General features: G+C 40.0%; 1 protein-coding gene across 1 annotated transcript in view; it reads right to left on the bottom strand.

Annotated features, from left to right (window-relative positions):
* Positions 1-8,859: 8,859 nt before the first annotated feature.
* FAM135B (family with sequence similarity 135 member B) overlaps positions 8,860-20,411 on the bottom strand; it is a 150,721-nt gene continuing 139,169 nt past the window's right edge. The window contains exons 13-19 of the mRNA XM_075085887.1: positions 18,990-19,156; positions 17,710-17,801; positions 15,002-15,099; positions 14,557-14,708; positions 13,619-13,729; positions 11,052-11,165; positions 8,860-9,347 (exon numbers count right to left, since the gene is read on the bottom strand). Coding sequence (XP_074941988.1) covers positions 9,142-9,347; positions 11,052-11,165; positions 13,619-13,729; positions 14,557-14,708; positions 15,002-15,099; positions 17,710-17,801; positions 18,990-19,156 — 940 coding nt within the window. The 3' untranslated portion in view covers positions 8,860-9,141. The remainder of the gene's footprint in view (positions 9,348-11,051; positions 11,166-13,618; positions 13,730-14,556; positions 14,709-15,001; positions 15,100-17,709; positions 17,802-18,989; positions 19,157-20,411) is intronic.

Raw genomic sequence — 20,411 nt, forward strand, 5'->3', positions numbered from 1 at the left:
AACCTTTCCCATGCATGTAGCTGTATATATGATAGTGTATCACAAACATCTTGATATCTCTCCACAGCTGGGAAAGATGCAGGTAGTCTTATCCATATAAAAATAGCAAGTGAACATTTCTCCTGGACTGGGACAGGTACATTTCTACTAGCACTTATGCTTTCAGGAAGGAATGAAAAACTTCTTAAATTAGTTGCTAGTAACTGCCATGAAAATTGAAATACTGGGGCTTTCAGCAGCACAAGCTGTTACACTTATTAGTATAACCCCATTTATGGGAAATGTAGAATAAGTGAGGCCTTTGAAGCATCAAACCACCCACTCCAAAAAAAAAAGAGGTGTTTGAGACTGGACTTTTATGTGGAGGTTTTTTTGTTCCTTTGGATAAGCTGTTTGTGTTTGTAGCTGATAGCTTTCAAAGACTGAAAGGCATGCTGGATTGCAATAAGAGTAGTCCTATTCACTGTGACACAGTTCCATATTTTCAGAGGCAGAAGCCACTTGAAGATGTGCAGCTCCATGCATATAACCAGTGGTCTTGTGGCACACACATGTATGTGTGCAAATCAGTTTCACATGGATGTGGTTAGTTTGCTACACAGATAATAGCATCTTGCAGCACTTTGGGTGAAAGTAGAGATGAGTTTTCAAAAGCAGAGAAATCAAGTTTCAAGGTTATAGTAGAGGTTAATTTAGTCTGACCTTTTGCACAAGAAGAGTTTATACATATTTATTCTTTATGCTTTTATCCTATGAAAAGAAGGCCTGACTCATCTGCATTTAAAGCCACTCTACACCGATTAAACTGTTTTCATAAGCATTTATATTCAGTGTGTGGAATTCTCTTAGGGAAAAGCATATGTATTATGTAGTCTTATTAAAATAGAGAAAAAACCAGCAACAGCAGCTCTTTCAGACCAGAGACTGTCAGGAAGAAGCATGCCATGGACCTGATGAACACAAGGTAAGTGATTATCCCTGTATGTCATGCAAGGGTGGAGCAGAAATTATCAAGCTTCGTCACTATCTGTGCCTAAAGCTTACCAATGACTAAGCTCACCTCAAATAAGATGTGCAAAACCAGGAGGGAAACAGTTAGCATGGCAATGAGCATGCCAAGGGTGCAATGGGGGTCCAGCGTATTGTGTGCTGAAACAGAGGCCCATAAATGGTAGTGATATGCCATGGGTCACAACTCTTTGCCCTTGCTAGTGCTATTACCTTAACCAATACAGAACAAGAGCAAGAAGTGAAGAACTCATAGGCAGATGCAAGCTGGAAGCTTGCAAACTGTGGCAACTTGAGAACAGCTCCAGCTCTTCAGACTAGACCCTGAGTTAGGGAGAGGATGTGATGGGAGCCTACAGCCAGTGAGCTCCTCCTGCCCAGGAAAATGGCACCAGTCTGCACCACAGCTATCATCTGAGGAAGCTTGCCAGTACCTGGAGCCTCCTAAATCCAGGTTGAGAAACTGGAAAGGTTCCAGCAAAGAGCTACAAGATGGTGAGGGGTCTAAGCACTTGGCTTCTGAGGAAAGGTTGAGAGTTAGGCTTGCTTAGTCTACCAAAGAGGAGACCAAGTAACAATCTAAGAGCTGCAGCAGGTATTGAAAAGGGAGTTCCATACATCAGAAACAAGATCTTCCCCATGGAATAAAAAGGTTGTATAATAAAATATAACAGCAAGAAGTTGCAGCTTGGAAAGTTCGAATTGGATTTTTTTTCTTTATGTTATTTTCTTCCCTTAGGAGTGACGTACAGCAGTTGAAAAGGAAATCCAGAGTAGTTGTACTATATCCATCACCAGACTTTTTCAAGACTCAGCAAGACAAAGGCATGGCTCACCTTACTATGATGCTTGTGATAATCCTGCTTTGAACGGCAATTAGACTGGGAGACTTCCAGCTGTTCCTTCTCTAAGAAAATATTCTGTCACCTGCAATATGTTGGGACAGTGGATAACAGTTCTTATATAAAGCGCTGAGAAAATTGACTGGAATGAATGTATGAACACGATGTACCACTCCTGGATAAAGGGAATGGCAGTGATGAATATTGTGAGTGCACATCCGCACTGACTTCACAGTCTCAGGAGCAAACACTACCAACTGAATATTCACGGCGGCAAGAAGCTCTGTGTGTGGTTATATGTGGCACTCTTAAAGGTATTGAGAGCTTTTAATTTATTTCAGAATAAGCTGGACCAGGCCTATGAACATTTTAAATACAAATAATTATATTTTTCTTTTTTTTTTCTTTAAAAGGTCATATCCCTCACTTGGTTCTGTCATTTTAAAGAGATGCTAATCACCAGCATGACAGTTTTTTCTCTAATTGCTAGAGTATGTACTGAGCAACCAAGAATGTCACAGAGGGAGGGAGGGAGGGAGGGAGTGAGGGAGGGAGGAAGGAAGGAAGGAAGGGAGGGAGGGAGGAAGGAAGGAAGGAAGGAAGGAAGGAAGGAAGGAAGGAAGGAAGGAAGGAAGGAAGGAAGGAAGGAAGGAAGGAAGGAAGGAAGGAAGGAAGGAAGGAAAGTTACAACTAGCAGCATATGACAATGATGCAGAGAAAGCATGCTGCAAGACTGTGCAAAGCAGACTGGTGTAAACCAGTGCGAACTGAGTACACTTATCCAGAATCAGCAAGATATCTTCTGTCCATCACAAAGCCCAGGATAACCAGGGGAGCCGTATTTCAGCTTCTCACTAAGGAGTCATGAAGAATAAGCTTGAATTCTGGGAAAAGTTCTGTTGGGTCACTTAATCAGAATATCACATTGCACACACAAAATGCAGCTTGAAGGACCAGATTAGCACAAATCTGTCATGGTTTAACCCAGGTAGGCAGCTAAGCACCACACAGCTACTCACTCACACTCCCTCTCAGTGGGACAGGGGAGAGAAAGGAAAGGTGAAAGTGCAAAAACTCCTGGGTCGAGATAAAGACAGTTTAATAATTAAAAAAAAAGAAAAGGAAAAAAAAAAGGAGGGGGAAAAATAACTAAGAGGGAAAAAGGGAAAAAAACCCCGACCAACCAAAAACAACAAGAAAAAAACAACAGGAAAAACAAGTGATGCAAAAAAACCCCAATTGCTCGTCACCAACTGACTGATGCCCAGCCAGTCTCTGAGCATTGGCAGCCCCAGCCAACCTCCATACCACCCACCACCAAGTTTTATTTATGAATACGACATCATATGGTGTGGCATATCCCTTTGGTCAGTTGGGGTCAGCTGTCCCAGCTGTGTCCCCTCAGAGCTTCTTTTGCTCCTCCAGCCTCCTCACTGGTCGGGTGGGGTGAGAAGCAGAAAAGACCTTGACTTTGTGTAAGCACTGCTCAGCAGTAACAAAAGCATCCCTGTATTATGAACACTGTTTTCAGCACAAATCAAAAACATAGCCCCATACTAGCTACTATGAAGAAATTTAACTTTATCCCAGTCAAAATCAGTACAAAACCTAAAACTACTAACAATACTTTAGAGGATGGAAGAAAGTAATTGCTTTGTTTGGGTAGTTAGACAATTCTGTAGATTTGCATGATAGCAAGGATGGTGGAATGACTCCAACAACTGGAGCACTGCAATGGATAGCTAAAAGCTCTTTAGAAGGGACAGGTAAGGAAGGAGAGGTGGAGGGGTAGCCTTGTGTGTTAGAGAGTGTTTTGACTGTCTAGAACTCAACGACGGTAATGATAAGGTTGAGTGCTTACAGGTTAAGGGTCAGGGGGAAGGCCAGTAAGGGAGATATCCTGGTGGGAGTCTGTTACAGAACACCCAACCAGAATCAGGAGACAGATGAAGTACTCTACAAGGAGTTGGCTGAAGTCTCACAGTCTCTAGCCCTTGTTCTCATGGGAGACTTCAATTTACCAGATATCTGCTGGAAATACAACACAGCAGAGAGAAAGCTGTCTTGGAGGTTCCTGGAATGTGTGGGAGATAACTTCCTGCCACAGCTGGTAAGTGAGCCAACCAGGGGAGGTGCCCCACTGGACCTGCTGTTTACGAACAGAGAAGGCCTGGTGGGTGATGTGGTGGTTGGAGGCTGTCTTGGGCTCAGCGACCATGACATGACAGAGTTCTCAATTCTTAGAGAAGTAAGGAAGAGGGTCAGCAAAACTGTTACCCTGAACTTCAGAAGGGCAGACTTTGGATTGTTAAGGAGTCTGGTTAACAGAGTCCCCTGGGAGGCAGTCCTGAAGGGTAAAGGAGTCCAGGAAGGCTGGATGTTATTAAAGAAGGAAGTCTCAAAGGCGCAGGAGCAGGTCGTCCCCATGTGCCATAACTCAAGCAGGTGGGGGAGAAGACCGGCTTGGTGAATAGGGAGCTTTGGCTAGAACTTAAGAAAAAAAGGAGAGCTTACTGCCTTTGGAAGAAGGGGCAGGTGACTCAGGAGGACTACAAGGATGTTGTGAGGTTATGCAGGGAAAAGATTAGGAAGGCGAGGGCCCAGCTGGAACTTAAACTGGCTGCCGCCATTAAAGGTAACAAAAAATCTTTTTATAAATGCATCAGTGACAAAAGGAGGGCCAGGGAGAATCTCCCTCCTTTGTTCGATGTGGAAGGTAACCTTGCCAGGAGAGATGAGGAGAAGGCTGAGGTACTTAATGCTTTCTTTGCCTCAGCCTTTAATAGTCAGACTGGTCATCCTCAGGGTTGTCAGGCCCCTGTGCTGGGTGATGGAGCTAATAAGCAGAATGAAGTCCCAGTTGTTGAAAAGGTGGCAGTCACTGACCTGCTCCTTCACCTGGGTGTTCACAAGTCCATGGGGCTGGATGGGATCCACCCGAGGATACTGAGGGAGCTGGCAGAGGAGCTCGCCAAGCCACTGTCCATCATTTACCAGCAGTCCTGGTCAACCGGGGAGGTCCCAGATGACTGGAAACTAGCGAATGTGACACCCCTCTACAAGAAGTTTCGGAAGGAGGATCCGGGGACCTACAGGACTGTCAGCCTGACCTCGGTGCCAGGAAAGGTCATGGAGCAGATCATCTTGAATGCCATTACGCGGCACATGGGGGACAACCAGGGGATCGGGCTCAGCCAGCATGGGTTTATGAAAGGGAGGTCCTCCCTCACTAACCTGGTCTCCTTCTGTGATAAGGTGACCTGCTTAGTGGATGAGGGGAAGGCTGTGGACATTGTCTACTTGGAATTTAGTAATTAAGTAAATTAAAGTCTTACTTTAAGTAAGACACTTTATCCCACAGCATTCTCCTGGAGAAGCTGGCTGCTCACAGCTTGGACAAGTGCACCCTGCGACGTGTTAAAAACTGGCTGGACAGCCGAGCCCAGAGAGTGGTGGTGAATGGAGAGAAATCCAGTTAGCAGCCAGTCACGAATGGTGTTCCCCAAGGCTCAGTGTCAGGGCTGATCCTGTTCCATATCTTCATTGATGATCTGGATGAGGGGATCAAGTGTACCCTCAGTAAGTTTGCAGATGACATCAAGCTAGGTGGAAGAGTTGATCTGCTGGAGGGCAGGAAGGCCATACAGAGGGACCTGGACAGGCTGGATAGATGAGCTGAGGCCAATTGTATGAGGCTTAAGAAGGCCAAGTGCTGGGTCCTGCACTTGGGTCACAACAACCCAAGGCAGCGCTACAGGCTTGGGGAAGAGTGGCTGGAAAGCTGCCTGGAGGAAAAGGACCTGGGGGTGTTGGTTGACAGCCACCTGAACATGAGCCAGGAGTGTGCCCAGGTGGCCAAGAAGGCCAACAGCATCCTGGCTTGTATCAGGAATAGTGTGGCCAGCAGGAGCAGGGCAGTGATCGTGCCCCTGTACTCGGCACTGGTGAGGCCACACCTTGAATCCTGTGTTCAGTTTTGGGCCCCTCAGTACAAGAAGGACCTTGAGGTGCTGGAGCGTGTCCAGAGAAGGGCAACAAAGCTGGTGAAGGGTCTAGAGCACAAGTCTTATGAGAAGCGGCTGAGGAAACTGAGGTTGTTTAGCCTGGAGAAGAGGAGGCTGAGGGGAGACATCATTGCTATTTGTTATGAAGGTAATCTTTAATATATATTTATCTATATTAAAAAAAATCGGAAAAAAAGTCCGTGTTGTTTGCTATAGTTTGATGAAGTCCAACTACTTAGATCTTATTTATATTATAATGATGATAAGGATTTCTTTGCACTATAGTCTACACAATTAGAGTGGATTTACAATATTGAGAGTTATTATCAAGGCAACATGCCATTAAAAAGAATAAAAGAAGGAACAGAGGGGGAGGCTATTCTGAGAACCTTGAAAATGAATGCTTAGCTAGACCATTGCTGCCAATATTTCCTACAGTGTTCTGCCAGCATAAGGAAGATTAAATCTGTGTCTCATCGTTTCACAGGAATGACATCTCCCAGATTTTTCTGAGGCTCCGTAGACGCTCTCTGCCATACCCCATGAGGAGCAAGTTGTGTGGACCTAATCCAACTCCATGTACAATCCAACTCCAATTCTGAAATCAGACTCTGAGGCATGGAAGAAGATTACATATAGGAACACAGAAACCTTTAGCTATGTTTATCCATCAGTCAGAGCGCTAATAGCACTACAGAGTGTGAAAGTACTGAAAGGCCCACCAACTTCTGCAGCAATACAAAAGACACCTTTTCAGATTTCCCTTCTCTCATGCAATCACGAAGCTGCGAACGTTGTCTAATGAACAAGGCAAGGCAAGAAACCACCAATCTGAATGTAAGAACAGCTACACTGGCATGTTGTCAGACTCAGTATACTCAGGATTGAAGAAGTTGGTGCATGAGACCTTGAAATAAGCACACTTCTTTGTATAGACTGTGTACATATACACACATACATTAGCATGTATATATCTGTAAACTAACTTCTCAATATTTTTCAAATTTTTCTGTCGGCAGACTCCTGAACAGTTTCTAAAAGAGGAGCAGACCCTCATACAGCGTACTGAAGCTTGCTGATGGTTGGGGATGGCTTTTCTTTCTTGTTTTGCACACACTCGTTAGCAGTCCATGTCTGTGGCTCAAAACCACTGCATTGTACAACAGCTTAACCTACATGACCCATGATATTTAAAATTCTGTAAGCAATTTACCAAGGAAGAAGTAAGCTGTGATGTGTAAGTGTAGCTGGCACTAAAATGTTGAGGTCAAAAAGTGATAAAGACTTCCCAAACAAGAAGCAGGAACCAGATATTTTTGATTCCTGACAATTTATTAGTTAACTGGGTAAATCTGTCTTTTAGCTTTAAACTATTTATTAAGGGGGGAAAAAATTAAGAAAATAGTATCAACCTATTTAATTCAAGTACTGAGGTAATATTTAATGTTTTAAAAAAATGTCAATATTGAAACACATCATGTAACTGTTTCTATATAATTTCTGCCCCTTTAATGGGCAGATGATTTTTAGGTGCAATATACTTTCCTATTTTCAGGTGATCTTAACCTCACCCTTTTGTATATTCCTTCTTTCTCCTTTCTATTTTAAAAACATGCCTGCATTATCAAACTAACCTTGTTCTTTAGCAGCATTTACCAGTCTGCTATCAACTCTTTCCTTGAACTAATTCTGTGTAAGTTTTCCACTCTTCTTCTTTTGGAAAAAAATAGTTTTACTTTTTGCATGTACAGCTATTTCCCTGTGGTTGCGAGGTTTTTTGTTTTAATTTTTTAACTCTGTATTTCAGAAATCTCCACTACCTTGATCTTAATTTACTGAAACCACCTTTGTCACTTTTTTATGGGTTTTGCACAAGCTACAGAGGACTGGTCACTTATGTTTTTAAACAAATTACATTTGCATTAAAAAATTGCCCACCTTCCAAACAAAAATAACTATGAAGAATTATTCACTTTCTCTTTTTTGAAAAAGTTGCAGTGGTATTGAAAATTTATCAAAATGTTATGAAAAAGTATAGAAAGTTATTGAAATTTTTAAATTTTAAATCTGATAAATTTTTGATAAAAATTTCAATGAAAATTTAAAAAAAAAACTTTAAAAAGTGAAAAATGGGTTCTTTTCCAAACCCATAAAAACAACTTGGATATCTTTTTTATGAATAAAGTTTTAAATGTTTTAACCAGCTATAACTGTATAATAATTAGGACTGTATATAGTGCTGCAAACGGGCATTAGTAAAGCATTAACAGAGCATTGCAGAGGAGCCTAGGAAGACATCCTTATATTTTTTTAAGATTTCCACAATCCTTACCACTCTATGTCTTGAGCTTGTTTTCATCTGATTGGGTTTTTTAGGGGCATTACTGGCTAGATATTGAATTTCATATCAGAGTAATAAATGTAAGAAAAAAAAATTTGGGGGGGTTAAATGTACTTAGATACAAATGTAAAAATAAAAATTGTACCTCTAAGGTCATAACAAGCACAAGAATGATGCTTTATAAATGTAAACAGAAGAAATGTGAACAGATGCCACTGATATTTTACAAGTAATCCAATAGATTCCTCTTGGTTTGGCAGCTTCTAACATGAAAAAAATTCTTCACAACTTAAAGTTTCTTTTTAAAAAAAAAAAAGACAAATATCAAGGTTTCTTCATTCTATGATAAAAGTTTCACTCCTTTCTAATACTTGAATGTACGCATGTTACAAATGAATACCAGTAATGGAACCATCCAAATATTTTCATTCAACGAATGGAAACATTGAAATTTTCATAAATGTTTTCAAACTTCTCAGTTCATCACAAAGGAGGTTTTAACCTGAGTTCATATATCATATATGCTTATTTCCTCATGTGTTAACTACCCCAAAAGTGCTACAACTTTGTTAATAAGTAAATGATCATTAAATCAAAGACAGCCAAGTTCCTGGGTTAATATTCAGGAGAAATAGGAATCATATTGGTCCAATCACATTTAGAGAATTAGCTTTCTTATTCTCATTCCGTACTTCAGAAGTGGCTCATGTCTTTATGTGGACAAAGGACATAGAAACTGAAGACAAATATTTATTTCTTCCAAAAGCACCAATATTTGGAAGCTTGAATGCCTTAAAGCCATAGCACTTTATTCTCTGAAACAGAAATGGAAATGGAGAGTTTGAAAGTCCCACCTGATCTATTTTCTAACACTGCACTCCTTTGGCTAAGAGATTCTCCTCAGCTCAATTAAATGATTTGCCTCTGTTACCCTGTACTTCAGGCACTATTTGAAGTAGTTGAGTCCTGCCACGAGGAAAAACTTCTCCAGGAAGAGTTCAGAATCCAGCACGGCAATGTGGGCAGCGCGGCCTATCAATGTGTTGGCGGTGTTTGGCAGAGCATGGAACACGTTGTGTCTGATCAAAGTGCAGTCCTTCGCCCCAATCAAAGGCTGGAGAAGGTTGTTAATCATTTCTGCATAAACAGGACCTGCAAAAGAGTTTAGATGTCACGCCTATGTGCCAAAGTTGCTAGATCCCCTCTTTCCTTCCAGTATCATTTAGTTGCAGTAGCAATGAGAAGGAAAATGGAAGCAAGGCCAAAATGCAAGAGAGTGCAATCCATTTTAAAGGTTTGCTGAGTGCCAGGATGTTGTTAATTTAATGGAGGCACTAGCCATCTGAAGAAGGTCTGCTGAAGCTCCTAGCATGAAGAATGGGACACTCCTGAGCATTTAGACTCATTACATCTGTGGTGGAAAGAAATGCTCTTGTTTCCTTCAGGGGAATATAGTTGGACTCATGCTGCCTGTGATTTCAAATGCAAAAGTGTCTGGCAAGACCTAGAGGTCCATTCAGGTTTCTCTGGGGAATCTAAATGCAGCGAGGACATCATATAGATAGCTGAGGAGTTTATAGGGCAAAAACAATGGCTCAGGAAACTTGTGCTCATAAATGATCTACACTGAATGTAGATATGGGTCCTGCTAGGTAAAACATCTCCCTGAGAAACAACCAACGGGAGAGTTAGAAAATTACCTTTTGATTCATATCTGAGGTAGATAGAAAGAGCTGCAATTTAGGTAAGATGTGTGAAGGCAACCATGTTGATTATTGGGCCTGGGTGTCTCTTTCTACTTCCAAAGACTGCCTCCATTTCTAGATAATCACCTATGCTAAATGGGTATGAAATTACACTGAAAATTATTTCTGGAAGTGGTATCAAACTGAAGCCATGGAATATTGTTTAGCCTGGAGCAGAGAAGACTGAGGGAGAATCTTATCAATGCTTATAAATATCTTAAAGGGTGAGTGCCAAGAGGATGGGACTGGACTCTTTTCAGTGGTGCCCAACAACAGGCCAAGGGGCAATGGGCACAAGTTGGAACACAGGAAGTTCCACCTAAACATGAGGAAAAACAAAGCACTGGAACAGGTTGCCCAGGGAGGCTGTGGATTTTCCTTCCCTGGAGACATTCAAACCCCTCCTGGACAGGGTGCTGTGCCCCTTGCTCTGGGTGTGCCTGCTCAAGCAGGGGGGTCGGACAAGAGGATCTCCAGAGGTCCCTTCCAACCCCTGCCATTCTGTGATTCTGTGACTCTGTGATTTTATAAATGAGGGAGACTGCTAATAACAAAGGCAATACCTAGAGACAATATAAAGCCTGAATCCACAGGGGGGCTAGACCTCGGATGGCATGAGCCCTGATGTGCTTTACTTTAGTTTAGAACTTTATTTTAGATCTATTCCTTTAAATTACCTGGCAATCATCCAAACACTATTGAAAACATAGGGAAAACCCCCTGACTTTGGATGTGCTGAGAGATGTTTCATTATGTAAAACAAAGGTGAGACAATAGTAGCAAATAAGTAGGTTACAGAAAAACACTTCAAGAGCTAGTTCTATTATTATCACTTTTAAAAAAATAAATTAGAGGGAAGGGGAAGAAGCAGTAAGAAACCTTTGATTATGACCTGATTGAAATTTGTTTTCATCAGACAAAGTGCATCTTAAAAAGCTTCTTTTATTGATTTCGGTAATTTCCTGTGGGAAGAAAACACTTTCTTCCTTATCAAATAAACATTTGAGTTTTCATCATGGTTATGAAAAACCCTTCTAATGCAATTACCTCAGTTACACAAAAACACATTTCCTCAACAGTTTTGTAAATACAGAAAGGATCTTAAACATACCTGTGTGTCTGTCCTTAAGTGCATTTTTGCACATTTCTATTCTTGCTGAATGAAAGGGTACATATCTGTCTTGGGGTGAGGCCACTAACACAACATTTTTAAAGTACTGAAGACCTGTGACAAACGCATTAAATACATTTATCACAATGATGCACAGAAATGAAAATACATACAGCGTCAACATGACTACTTCATGTTCAAATGCATTTGAAAATCTACAGTGCAAAATAATAATAAACATGCAACACAATCTTAGATTCAGAATAGCTCAAACTCATTTCTATTTTAACTATAAGAAACTGTTACTTATCAACACCCATACAGGTTAATTGTATGTCCACAAAAATGTAAGAACTGTCTCTGTTTGAAAAACCGATTTGATTAAAACTTTAATCTTGAAATATTTATGCCTCTAAACATTGGAAACACATGTACAGACCCACTACAGTCAATGAGTGGGTTTGGAGAAATAACCGTTCACAGGAATGGGGATCACATCCAAAAAGAACACAACAAATTAGTACAATTTTCAAATAAAATAGAGAGAGGAGAAGAGGAACCATCTTCACTGCTATGACGTCATACTATTCCATCAATTTTCAGGGCGTCTTGGGATCCAGTCCCTGCATTCAGCAGTCCCTTGATAAATGCATACTGGTGGTACCTGGACTGGAAAACAGGAATCCTCCCTCTTCCTTGGAGGCAATGTGGGCACTGACAGACTGTGGAAACAGGGTCCTGCTGTTTACCCAGTCTGTGATCTCTTCAGCCCTCCATCACCCACATTCAGCAGAAAAGCAGGAAAATGGACACAGGTGATCTAATCTAATAGTCCAGAGAGTATCCCGAACACAGCAGAGATGTAGGTTTGACTACCATCTTTCCCTGCCTCTTATGGGAAAGGGGCCCAGAATCAAATAATTTGATTTCTAGATTTTCATAGAAAAATATGTGATCACCACCACGAAGAAGAGTCCTGTTGGCTGTCTTTGCTAAGCCTGGCTGAATCTGTCTATCATTTTTTCTTGTGCAATCAAACCAACTGATTTTGTGACTTCAGTCTGAGGTAAAAGGTAGGAGAAGCAACAGCGAGTGTAACCATATCTAAAATCTATGTGACAAGGTTCAACAGGGAATATTTATTTTTTCGTTCAAGACAAGCAAGAAAGACAAGATTAAAGTAGCAGGGACTTCTACTTTAAGAAGAAAGTCAGAAATTACTGGAAGCTTAAAGAGTTATCTGGAAAAGTAGGCACAACACTGCTTCTGGTATTTCTCCCTCTGTAGGTTCTCTCAAATAGTTTTGGGAGAAGGTTGCTGGAGTAGTGGCACCTCTATTTTGACTTAGTATGCCAGCTCATATTTTCACACCTGGACCTACCTCCTTCTTCAGATTTTTCACCTAAGCACCTACCTGGATGATTCTGACCTTACAAACAACCCTCTTCACATTTAAATTTCTGCTTTCTGCTTTTGCAGGGACAACACCTTCATTTATAGCTTGTTAGACCTCCAGTCTACAAAGCTAACAAACAATGAATTGCTTTGACTCACAATACATGCTTGGGAATTCTTTGCTTGGGATGTTACAATGTGAGCTTCCTGTGTAGACTCGGTTTTATTTGAACATAGGAGTAGTAAAGCAGATGAAATGTATTCCACGAAAATGAGAGCCAGGGAATCAAAAGGAAAATTCAAATAAGGAAATTCAAGTAATGTCAAGAATCAGCAGCTTCCCATCATTGATTATGTCATGTAGTATGTTAATAAAATTATAAAACACCTCTATCTGTCTGTCAGAATAAGAATTAAGAAGTTATATTAATCTTAACACAGTCTTTGTTTCCTATTAGCAATGTACCAAAATATGAGAAAAAAATTCTATATCAAGTAGTGACCTTGTGACTACATACTTGGCCCCCGTTTGCTCACACACAATATTAAAAAACCAACTATTAAAAGAAAACATTTGCTTGAATAGAAGGATCATGCTTGCTTTGTTTCCTTAAGAAAAGTCTGATTTATTTCATCTATTCATGACAGACCAAGGATGGGGTAAAAATATCTCTATTTAGCCATCATTTTTGCAGTGTGCGGCCATACATCTCCCTCTGTAGTACAAAGGTGTCAAAATAGACATGAATAAAATTTGCTTTTCATCTCACAAAGTCATATTTCTTAGAGACAAGAGATGTTAAACTTAAAAAAATAATAAAAAAGGAAAAATGGTTTTCATCTAGTGGCATAAATTAAGCAATGGTGGCCTGTCAAGAATGATGTTTCTTCTTGCAGAATATAAACTTAGGTGCATGTTTACTACATCATGGAGGTCTTCTTTGGAGCTAAAAGTTTGGCAAATATACTCATGATAACTGGCACAGAAAAAAATTAACAAAGAAAATTGATATTAAATTTTAGGCAGAGCAGCCCTTCTTGAAAGCAAGAGTGATTAAAGAACATTCATTAACAAAATGTAGATTTCCTTTACTCCCTGCAGGATATGGCAATCCAGCACAATCCTTTGGAATGCCCTTGATATTTACACAGCCACACCAAGCCCTACTCACCCGTTTTTTGGCTGAGCTGATAGAGGAAACATTTGCGCAGATCCGCATTGTCCCTGAAGGTCAGTTGCAAAAGTGACCCTGACTTTTTCAACTTCTGCATGAGCCATAGACCTGGAATGAAAATTGATGCAATTTTTTATCTTGTTTGCTAATTACCAGCCAAGGGGATTAAAGGCATGTGCTTACAGTAAGGGTAGCGCTGTAACTCAATATAAGTCTTTGTTTCCTCTTGTATTGCTAATCAACAGGGAGAAAAGTCTAAGGGTCTCACTGGATAGGGGTAACAGTTTTAATCTAAAAGAGGGTAGATTTAAACTAAATGTAAGGAAGACATTTTTTACAATGAAGGTGGTGAAACACTGGCACAGGTTGCCCAGAGAGGTGGTCGATGCCCCATCCCTGGAATCACTCAAGGTCAGGTTGAACAGGGCTTTGAGCAACCTGATCTAGTTGAAAATGTCCCTGCTCACTGCAGGGGGGTTGGACTAGATGACCTCTAAGGGTCCCTTCCAACCCAAACTATTCTGTGATTCTATGATTCTACGTTTATCAATGCCCTGGTAGCTTAAACACTCAGGAAGGCTGAACTGTAGGATGTTCCATTCCCATAACACTCTAAGTATCTTCATCAGCCTTGGAGATGTCTCTCTGAATTGGCAGTACACAGAGAAGTGGAAGAATACAGTGGAAGCAAGATCATCTTTCACTGCTGCACACCTTGGGTTTTTCAGGGGACACTGTGCTGGACCTGGTAGTACATACTGAAAGCCCCTCTCACTGCAAATTTTTCTGTGTGGGTTTGAAGACTTCAGCAAATATTTTCCACAACTTCAGTGTACAAGTCCCGTTGTTACAATTTATTGCTACCTCCATGTGTTGCTCTCTCATGCACTCTTCCATGGACTGCAGCCAGTCATAGGTTTCCCATCAACTCTTACCTGTACTAACCAAAGTACTGTTGTTGTAAAGGGTTCCCAGGTGAGGCCCAGAGAGGGACAGGAAGGTGTGTAACTTGTTGAGGTAATAGCGAAACCTGGGGCGAGTTAGTACAGATCGAATGATGACATTACCAAGGGAATGTCCAATGAAACTGTTGGAAAGAAAGAATTACATTACCACAAAACCCATCAGTATTTTATTTAAATTAAACATAAGGGTGGCATAAATTTCTCTTGAGGGGACTCTATCAGGGTTTTCAGTAACATCCTTTAGTTACCATTTCACATTTTTTTCAGCCAGTAGATGCTCTTCCATCTACAACAAAGTGAAAATCCATCTCACTGATACAATGGTTTCTGACACTGGGCACTTTTGGAAAAGCTAATTTCACTGAATGTTGCTCATGTAACTCAGTTACAGTCTATTAATTATCAGAACACTTACCTTATTCGGGATATGGAGAGGTTGTACAACTGGATATGCTGAATAATTTCATCCAATAATCGATCAGTCATTGTATCAAAGTCAGCAAAAGTATCAGTCTAGTGAAAAATTGAATGAGTCGGAGAATTAAAATATATTGCACTTATTGCAGACTGATGATATTTCCAAAGTAAAATGCAAGCAGAAGTAAAAACCAGTCCAAACTTTCTTTATACATGCTCAAGGTGGGGACTGGGGCATTTTTCTCAATCTTCAAGTCCCCTAAAAATTGAAGTTTTGCTTTGAAAACAGATTAATGAAGTTTCACTTTCAGTTTTTTAGAAAATAGCTCCCAACTAATATTGCACACTTACTCAAGACAAGAATTCCCTTTCTCACATAACCTAAACAGTAATGAGACCATCAGACAGTGTGGGTAACTTAGCTACCATTAAAGCCCATGTGGATATTCACTGTCCTCAGTGAGCTCGTAGGTAAAGTAAGGCAAAATTTTCTGTCATAGAGTCTCTTTGACTCTATATTGTGCCTTTTAGCTTCAAGAACACAACCTGAGAATTTAAGTAGGACTACAGTAACTCTACACTTTGTAAGGCATGAAAACTGGGCCCTCTAGAAGACAATTTATATTTTAAGGGGAGTGAATTATCTCCTGCGGTTACTTTTCTTTCTCTACTGACTGTGCCTCTAACTTTGGTACATGTCATGATAGTATAAACCCGGACCTACAATTTATTAATAGTAAGATTAACAATATTAGGCTGAGTGATTCCAGAATCCTAAGTATTATCTCAAAGCAGCCTGACTTGACACTGGTGAGAACTGCTAATGCTCAGCTGCTCTAGATACCATACTCTGCACATGGAAGAAAAGCTTTTGGCTTTTAAGATTTAACAGATTACTGCAATAAAATAGTTTACAGCAATATTCACTGACACGTGGGTTATGCTGATGCTAAGGATGTAATCACAAAATTATTTGGCCATCTTCATGAAATGCTGTGTGTTTGTTATTCAGCAGTTATCAGTAAGAGAATGAGTGCTAGACAGAGACAAACAATTCGTTGCTTGCAACAGTGCTGCCAGTTGTGGTACAATAAAACATATAATATATTGTCCAGTCTATATGATTGCAAGCAGATCTTATTCAGAACTGTGTCATTTGGCAATCCAACAGGACTCTAAATCAAATTCATAACTAATGAGATGCCACAAAAACAATCATCAAATGTTGGAACAGCTATTCAGAGCAAACATATCAGTAATTAATGCTTTTGTGACACAACTCATCTTGCTAATTGCAGCTCTTGCAAAGGAAAACATGAGCATGTTCACGTTGCAATACAGCCTTAAAATAAATGTTCTCATAAACTACAAACAGTCCACTAACCTCCTGCCTGTTTGTTTTTTCTGCATTGATAATTAATTATTTCCTCCTAGGCTCATTATCCCAAATCTTTCAGGTTGTTTAAAAGTGGAAGAATATCAGCCTGAACATTAATCATAAACAAAATACATCAAATTTCACCTGGTTATATCTCCATCCTTTAGTTTCACCTCAGCCTGATTGAGCTTGTCAAATGTATTACAAATGAATGTCTAAAAAAAGTGATTTGCATTTTCCTCTTGACGACAAACTTCAGCTAAATGACTGATTTTTTGAGTCATTTTCAGTGTGCTTCACAGAGCAGGGAAAAAAAGGGTGACAGGATGATTTACGGTACCCAAATAGTCATCAAACCACACAGGTTCTATTTCCAGTGCCATGGGAACTTACTCAATTTCCCAAACTACAGGAGCACTAAAATTTCCCCTATGGGCTCTTGATAATTTTAAATAGAGATGTTGTAAGGTGTTTCATTCTCTGAAAACATGAGAAGAGGCTTTGATGAAAGTCTGAAGGGGTCTCCTCATTATTTTCATCTTGCTTACGTTCACTGTGCAGGCCTGCTGCTGACAGAGATGTGCACTGGAAGGTGGCAAGTTCACAGACTAACACCAAGTGGCCACTTCAAAATACAAAAGCTGTTGAACAAAGTAGGTGGGAAAGTTTTGACTCAAGTTTCTCAGCTGCTCATAAATCAGAATAATGTTTCTGACTGGGCACTGGAAATCCTTATCTTGTGCATAAAGTGAGGCCTCTGTGTCATAAATACAGGTTCATTGCAGAGCAAAGCACAGAATTCATTTCTGTTTCTCTGCCTAGACTAGCAATGAATTTTTCTGGAAGGCATTTCTTTATCATTCAAGGAAATAAATCTCACAAACATTGCAACAGGAGAAACAATGGCTGATGCAGCAAAGGAAGCTGGCAACACCTGCTGGATATTGCACATCCTCCAGGGAATTTAGCATCACTAAATTTGCTGATTTCTGTCAGTGCTGTGTTGCCTGTCATTCAATAAGCAGAGGCTAAGTTTGCAAACTGACAGGATAAATCAATTTTCTTCTTCTAAGTTGTAGTCCTATGACTGCTAATGTCATTGCCTTTGGCTTTAATGCTAGGAATATTTTCTCTTGGGATTGAATACCCTATCAAATTAGACAGGAACAGGACCAGGCCTTTGCATTAAATACTATATAAAATTCCTTGAATTCTCCAGTGCTTTTACTTCATTCACTTGGTGAAAAGGCTTTGCTGAAGGCCCTGTTTCAGCAATGTCAACAGCTTGTAGCATATCTAAAGGAAGACAGAAATTAGCTCTGTACTACCTGATTTCTTTCAGACATTAGGAAGTCCAGTTTTCCACCAGGGAGTCCCAGTTCTATAAAAGTCTTTACCAGCCGCAGATCTGCACTGTTACCTAGAAATAAATGGTACTGTAAAAGATGTAATTCAACAGAAAAATAACTAATATAAAGTAAATTTGATACATTCCTCTTCCAATAAACCTTGACACCAGGGAGCTTTTGCTAAATGTTGCTAAGACAGCTCACTACACCTCAGGATCATGTATTGAAACAGTGGGAGGGCAAGAATACCCCCAGCCTGCACAAGGTGGGGCTGGACCTCACCTCCTGCTGCTAGGGACTGCATAAACGGTGGGGAAGAAAGGGTGAAGATCAGGCCTGGAACAACTCTGTCCCCTATATACTGAACAGGAGAGGTAAGCCAAAAAGCCAAAAAGCTGAGGTCTGTTCTTGCAGCTGGAAGAGTAGCCTGCCTCTGTGTATTCACAATTAGAGATGGTGCTGAAATACTGTCAGGCTCCAAATATTTTGGGACATGCCCCATTCTATACCAGAAAAATCAAAAATCTTCTGAAATGTTTTGTTGGAAAAGGAGGTACTTCCACCTCATGAGAAGGACTCACTGCCACTGAGATATTGAATGGCAAATAGCCCTTGCTCAAGCCAATGTTTGTTTTCCATATTTCTGAGAATGCCTGAGATTTCAATCTCTACCCCTTCTTCACTGCAGTTTTAAGGTCAACATCTACACCTTTCCCATTGATACCAATAATTTTTCAAGAGATATTTCAAGTTTAACCCATCTGTTTTCTGCTTAGAAAGCATATATGTAAAAAATTCCAGGGCATGCTTCCTCTGCAGTGAATAATGATTTTTATTCTCTTACTTTCTAAAACCAGCCACTGTCTACCCTATAACAGAATTGGGGGAGGGTTAAATAATATTTTCATCCTGGTGACATACTGCAAAACAACCAAGCATCTGTGGAAAGACAAGAAGAGTTACTGTAATGCACTCCACCTGTACACAGAAGGACTGGTGTAATTGGTGTAGAATTCTGTTTAAACAACAACAACAAAAAGTTGCAGCACCCATTTCTTACAGCAAATATTTAATATTCTCCTAGATATTTTATTACAATAAACTGAATAATATGATAAGGACTAAATACTTAGCTAAGATAAATACTTTAGACTCTCCATTCTTTCAAACTTGCTGAACATCTGCCTTTTTTTTTGTTTTTGTTTGTTTGTTTGTTTAAACCAAAATGACTTGCAAACAGCAATTCCTCCTGGCCTTACCATCCAATCCATGGACACAGACAACCAGGTGAATTCCATCTTCCAAATTTTCCTCCTCTTCCTCTGGTGGAAAATACGGGATATCAGAAGCTAGTACAGATAAGTCACTGTACAGAAATCCTTCAATCTTCATTTCTTTTTTAAATTTTTCTTTGGCCTGATAAAAACTGGAGAATACATTAATTAATCACAATAGAACTGGGTGTTCATCAATAAACCTTCAAACTAGAAATGAGGAGGCTGGTATTTGCAAGAAGTTATGTCTGCAACTTTTAAGTAGAGACCTGGACACTATCCCTTATCTATTCTGATTGAGACAAATCAGGATGCAGGGAAGAAAATCAGTTTCTGAATGATTTGGCTACATACAGGGAATGCTACATACAGGGAATACCTAAAGTCCATTAACACCTCATACCTACCAGAGGAACGAAGGATTTACAAAAAGTAATTTTATGATGGCCCATAACAATGAGACTAAGATACAAACTTAGCAATTTTGCATCTTAACAATGTCATCAGCCTTATAGATACTGAAATGCTATATTTCAAAGAAACATTAAAAAAAAAAATTTTTCTAGCATCAGATGCATTTATAGGCAGGCAGAAGGTGTTCTCTCCATTCTTCAGACTGTGGAGTTAAACGTTGCACCTCATACGGTAGATACGTTTGGTTTGGTTTGGTTTCAGGTTGTTTTGAAAATATTTAGTAGGTAGAGGAAAAGCAGCTCAATGCTGAAAGAATTAACCTAGCCCCTTTCTTACTCAAGGCCTAAAATTTGACACATGAATTCATTCTGAAACATTCTGCTAGCTGAAGATGCCAAACTCTTCAGTGTTTTTTTGCCTTAGCAAAACTTATCCAGAGCTTTGAAAGAAGGAATAATCACAACATAAGTGTAGAGTTAGGTAGAAAATTGGGATGAACCAGGTTAGGAGATACAAACCTTGGGGATAGCTTAAGGTCACTTGATATAATGGCAAGCAATTACTTACGTCAGCTTTACCGACTTTAAAGGGATACAAGAATGAAAAATCTAGCATTTGGACCTGGAGGCCCTGGATTCATGTGCATGAATCCATGCTTAAACATTTTGCTTCACAAAGAAGGAACAAATTTTGTGATTAGATTAAGCAGGACTTACAACATGGTCTATTAAACAAACCTCAAGATGCTTGCAGAAAAATAAAAATAAAGCCTTGAGTGGCAAATGAATGCAAGTGCAGAAAGCCAAAATTTTGGGCAGCTGAATGGGTTGAGAAATTCCCATGTTTCTGTTTTCCCTCAGCACAACAGAGACACCAAAATACGTCAGAAGTATACATTTTCTAGCGTGTCAATCTGTGAAATGGGTCACTGTAACATCAAGGCCACAATGTGCATGGGCAATGCAGCGAGAAAAAAAAATAATGCCTTTTCCC

Source organism: Phalacrocorax aristotelis, chromosome 2, assembly GCF_949628215.1.
Source record: "Phalacrocorax aristotelis chromosome 2, bGulAri2.1, whole genome shotgun sequence".
NCBI lineage: Eukaryota > Metazoa > Chordata > Aves > Suliformes > Phalacrocoracidae > Phalacrocorax > Phalacrocorax aristotelis.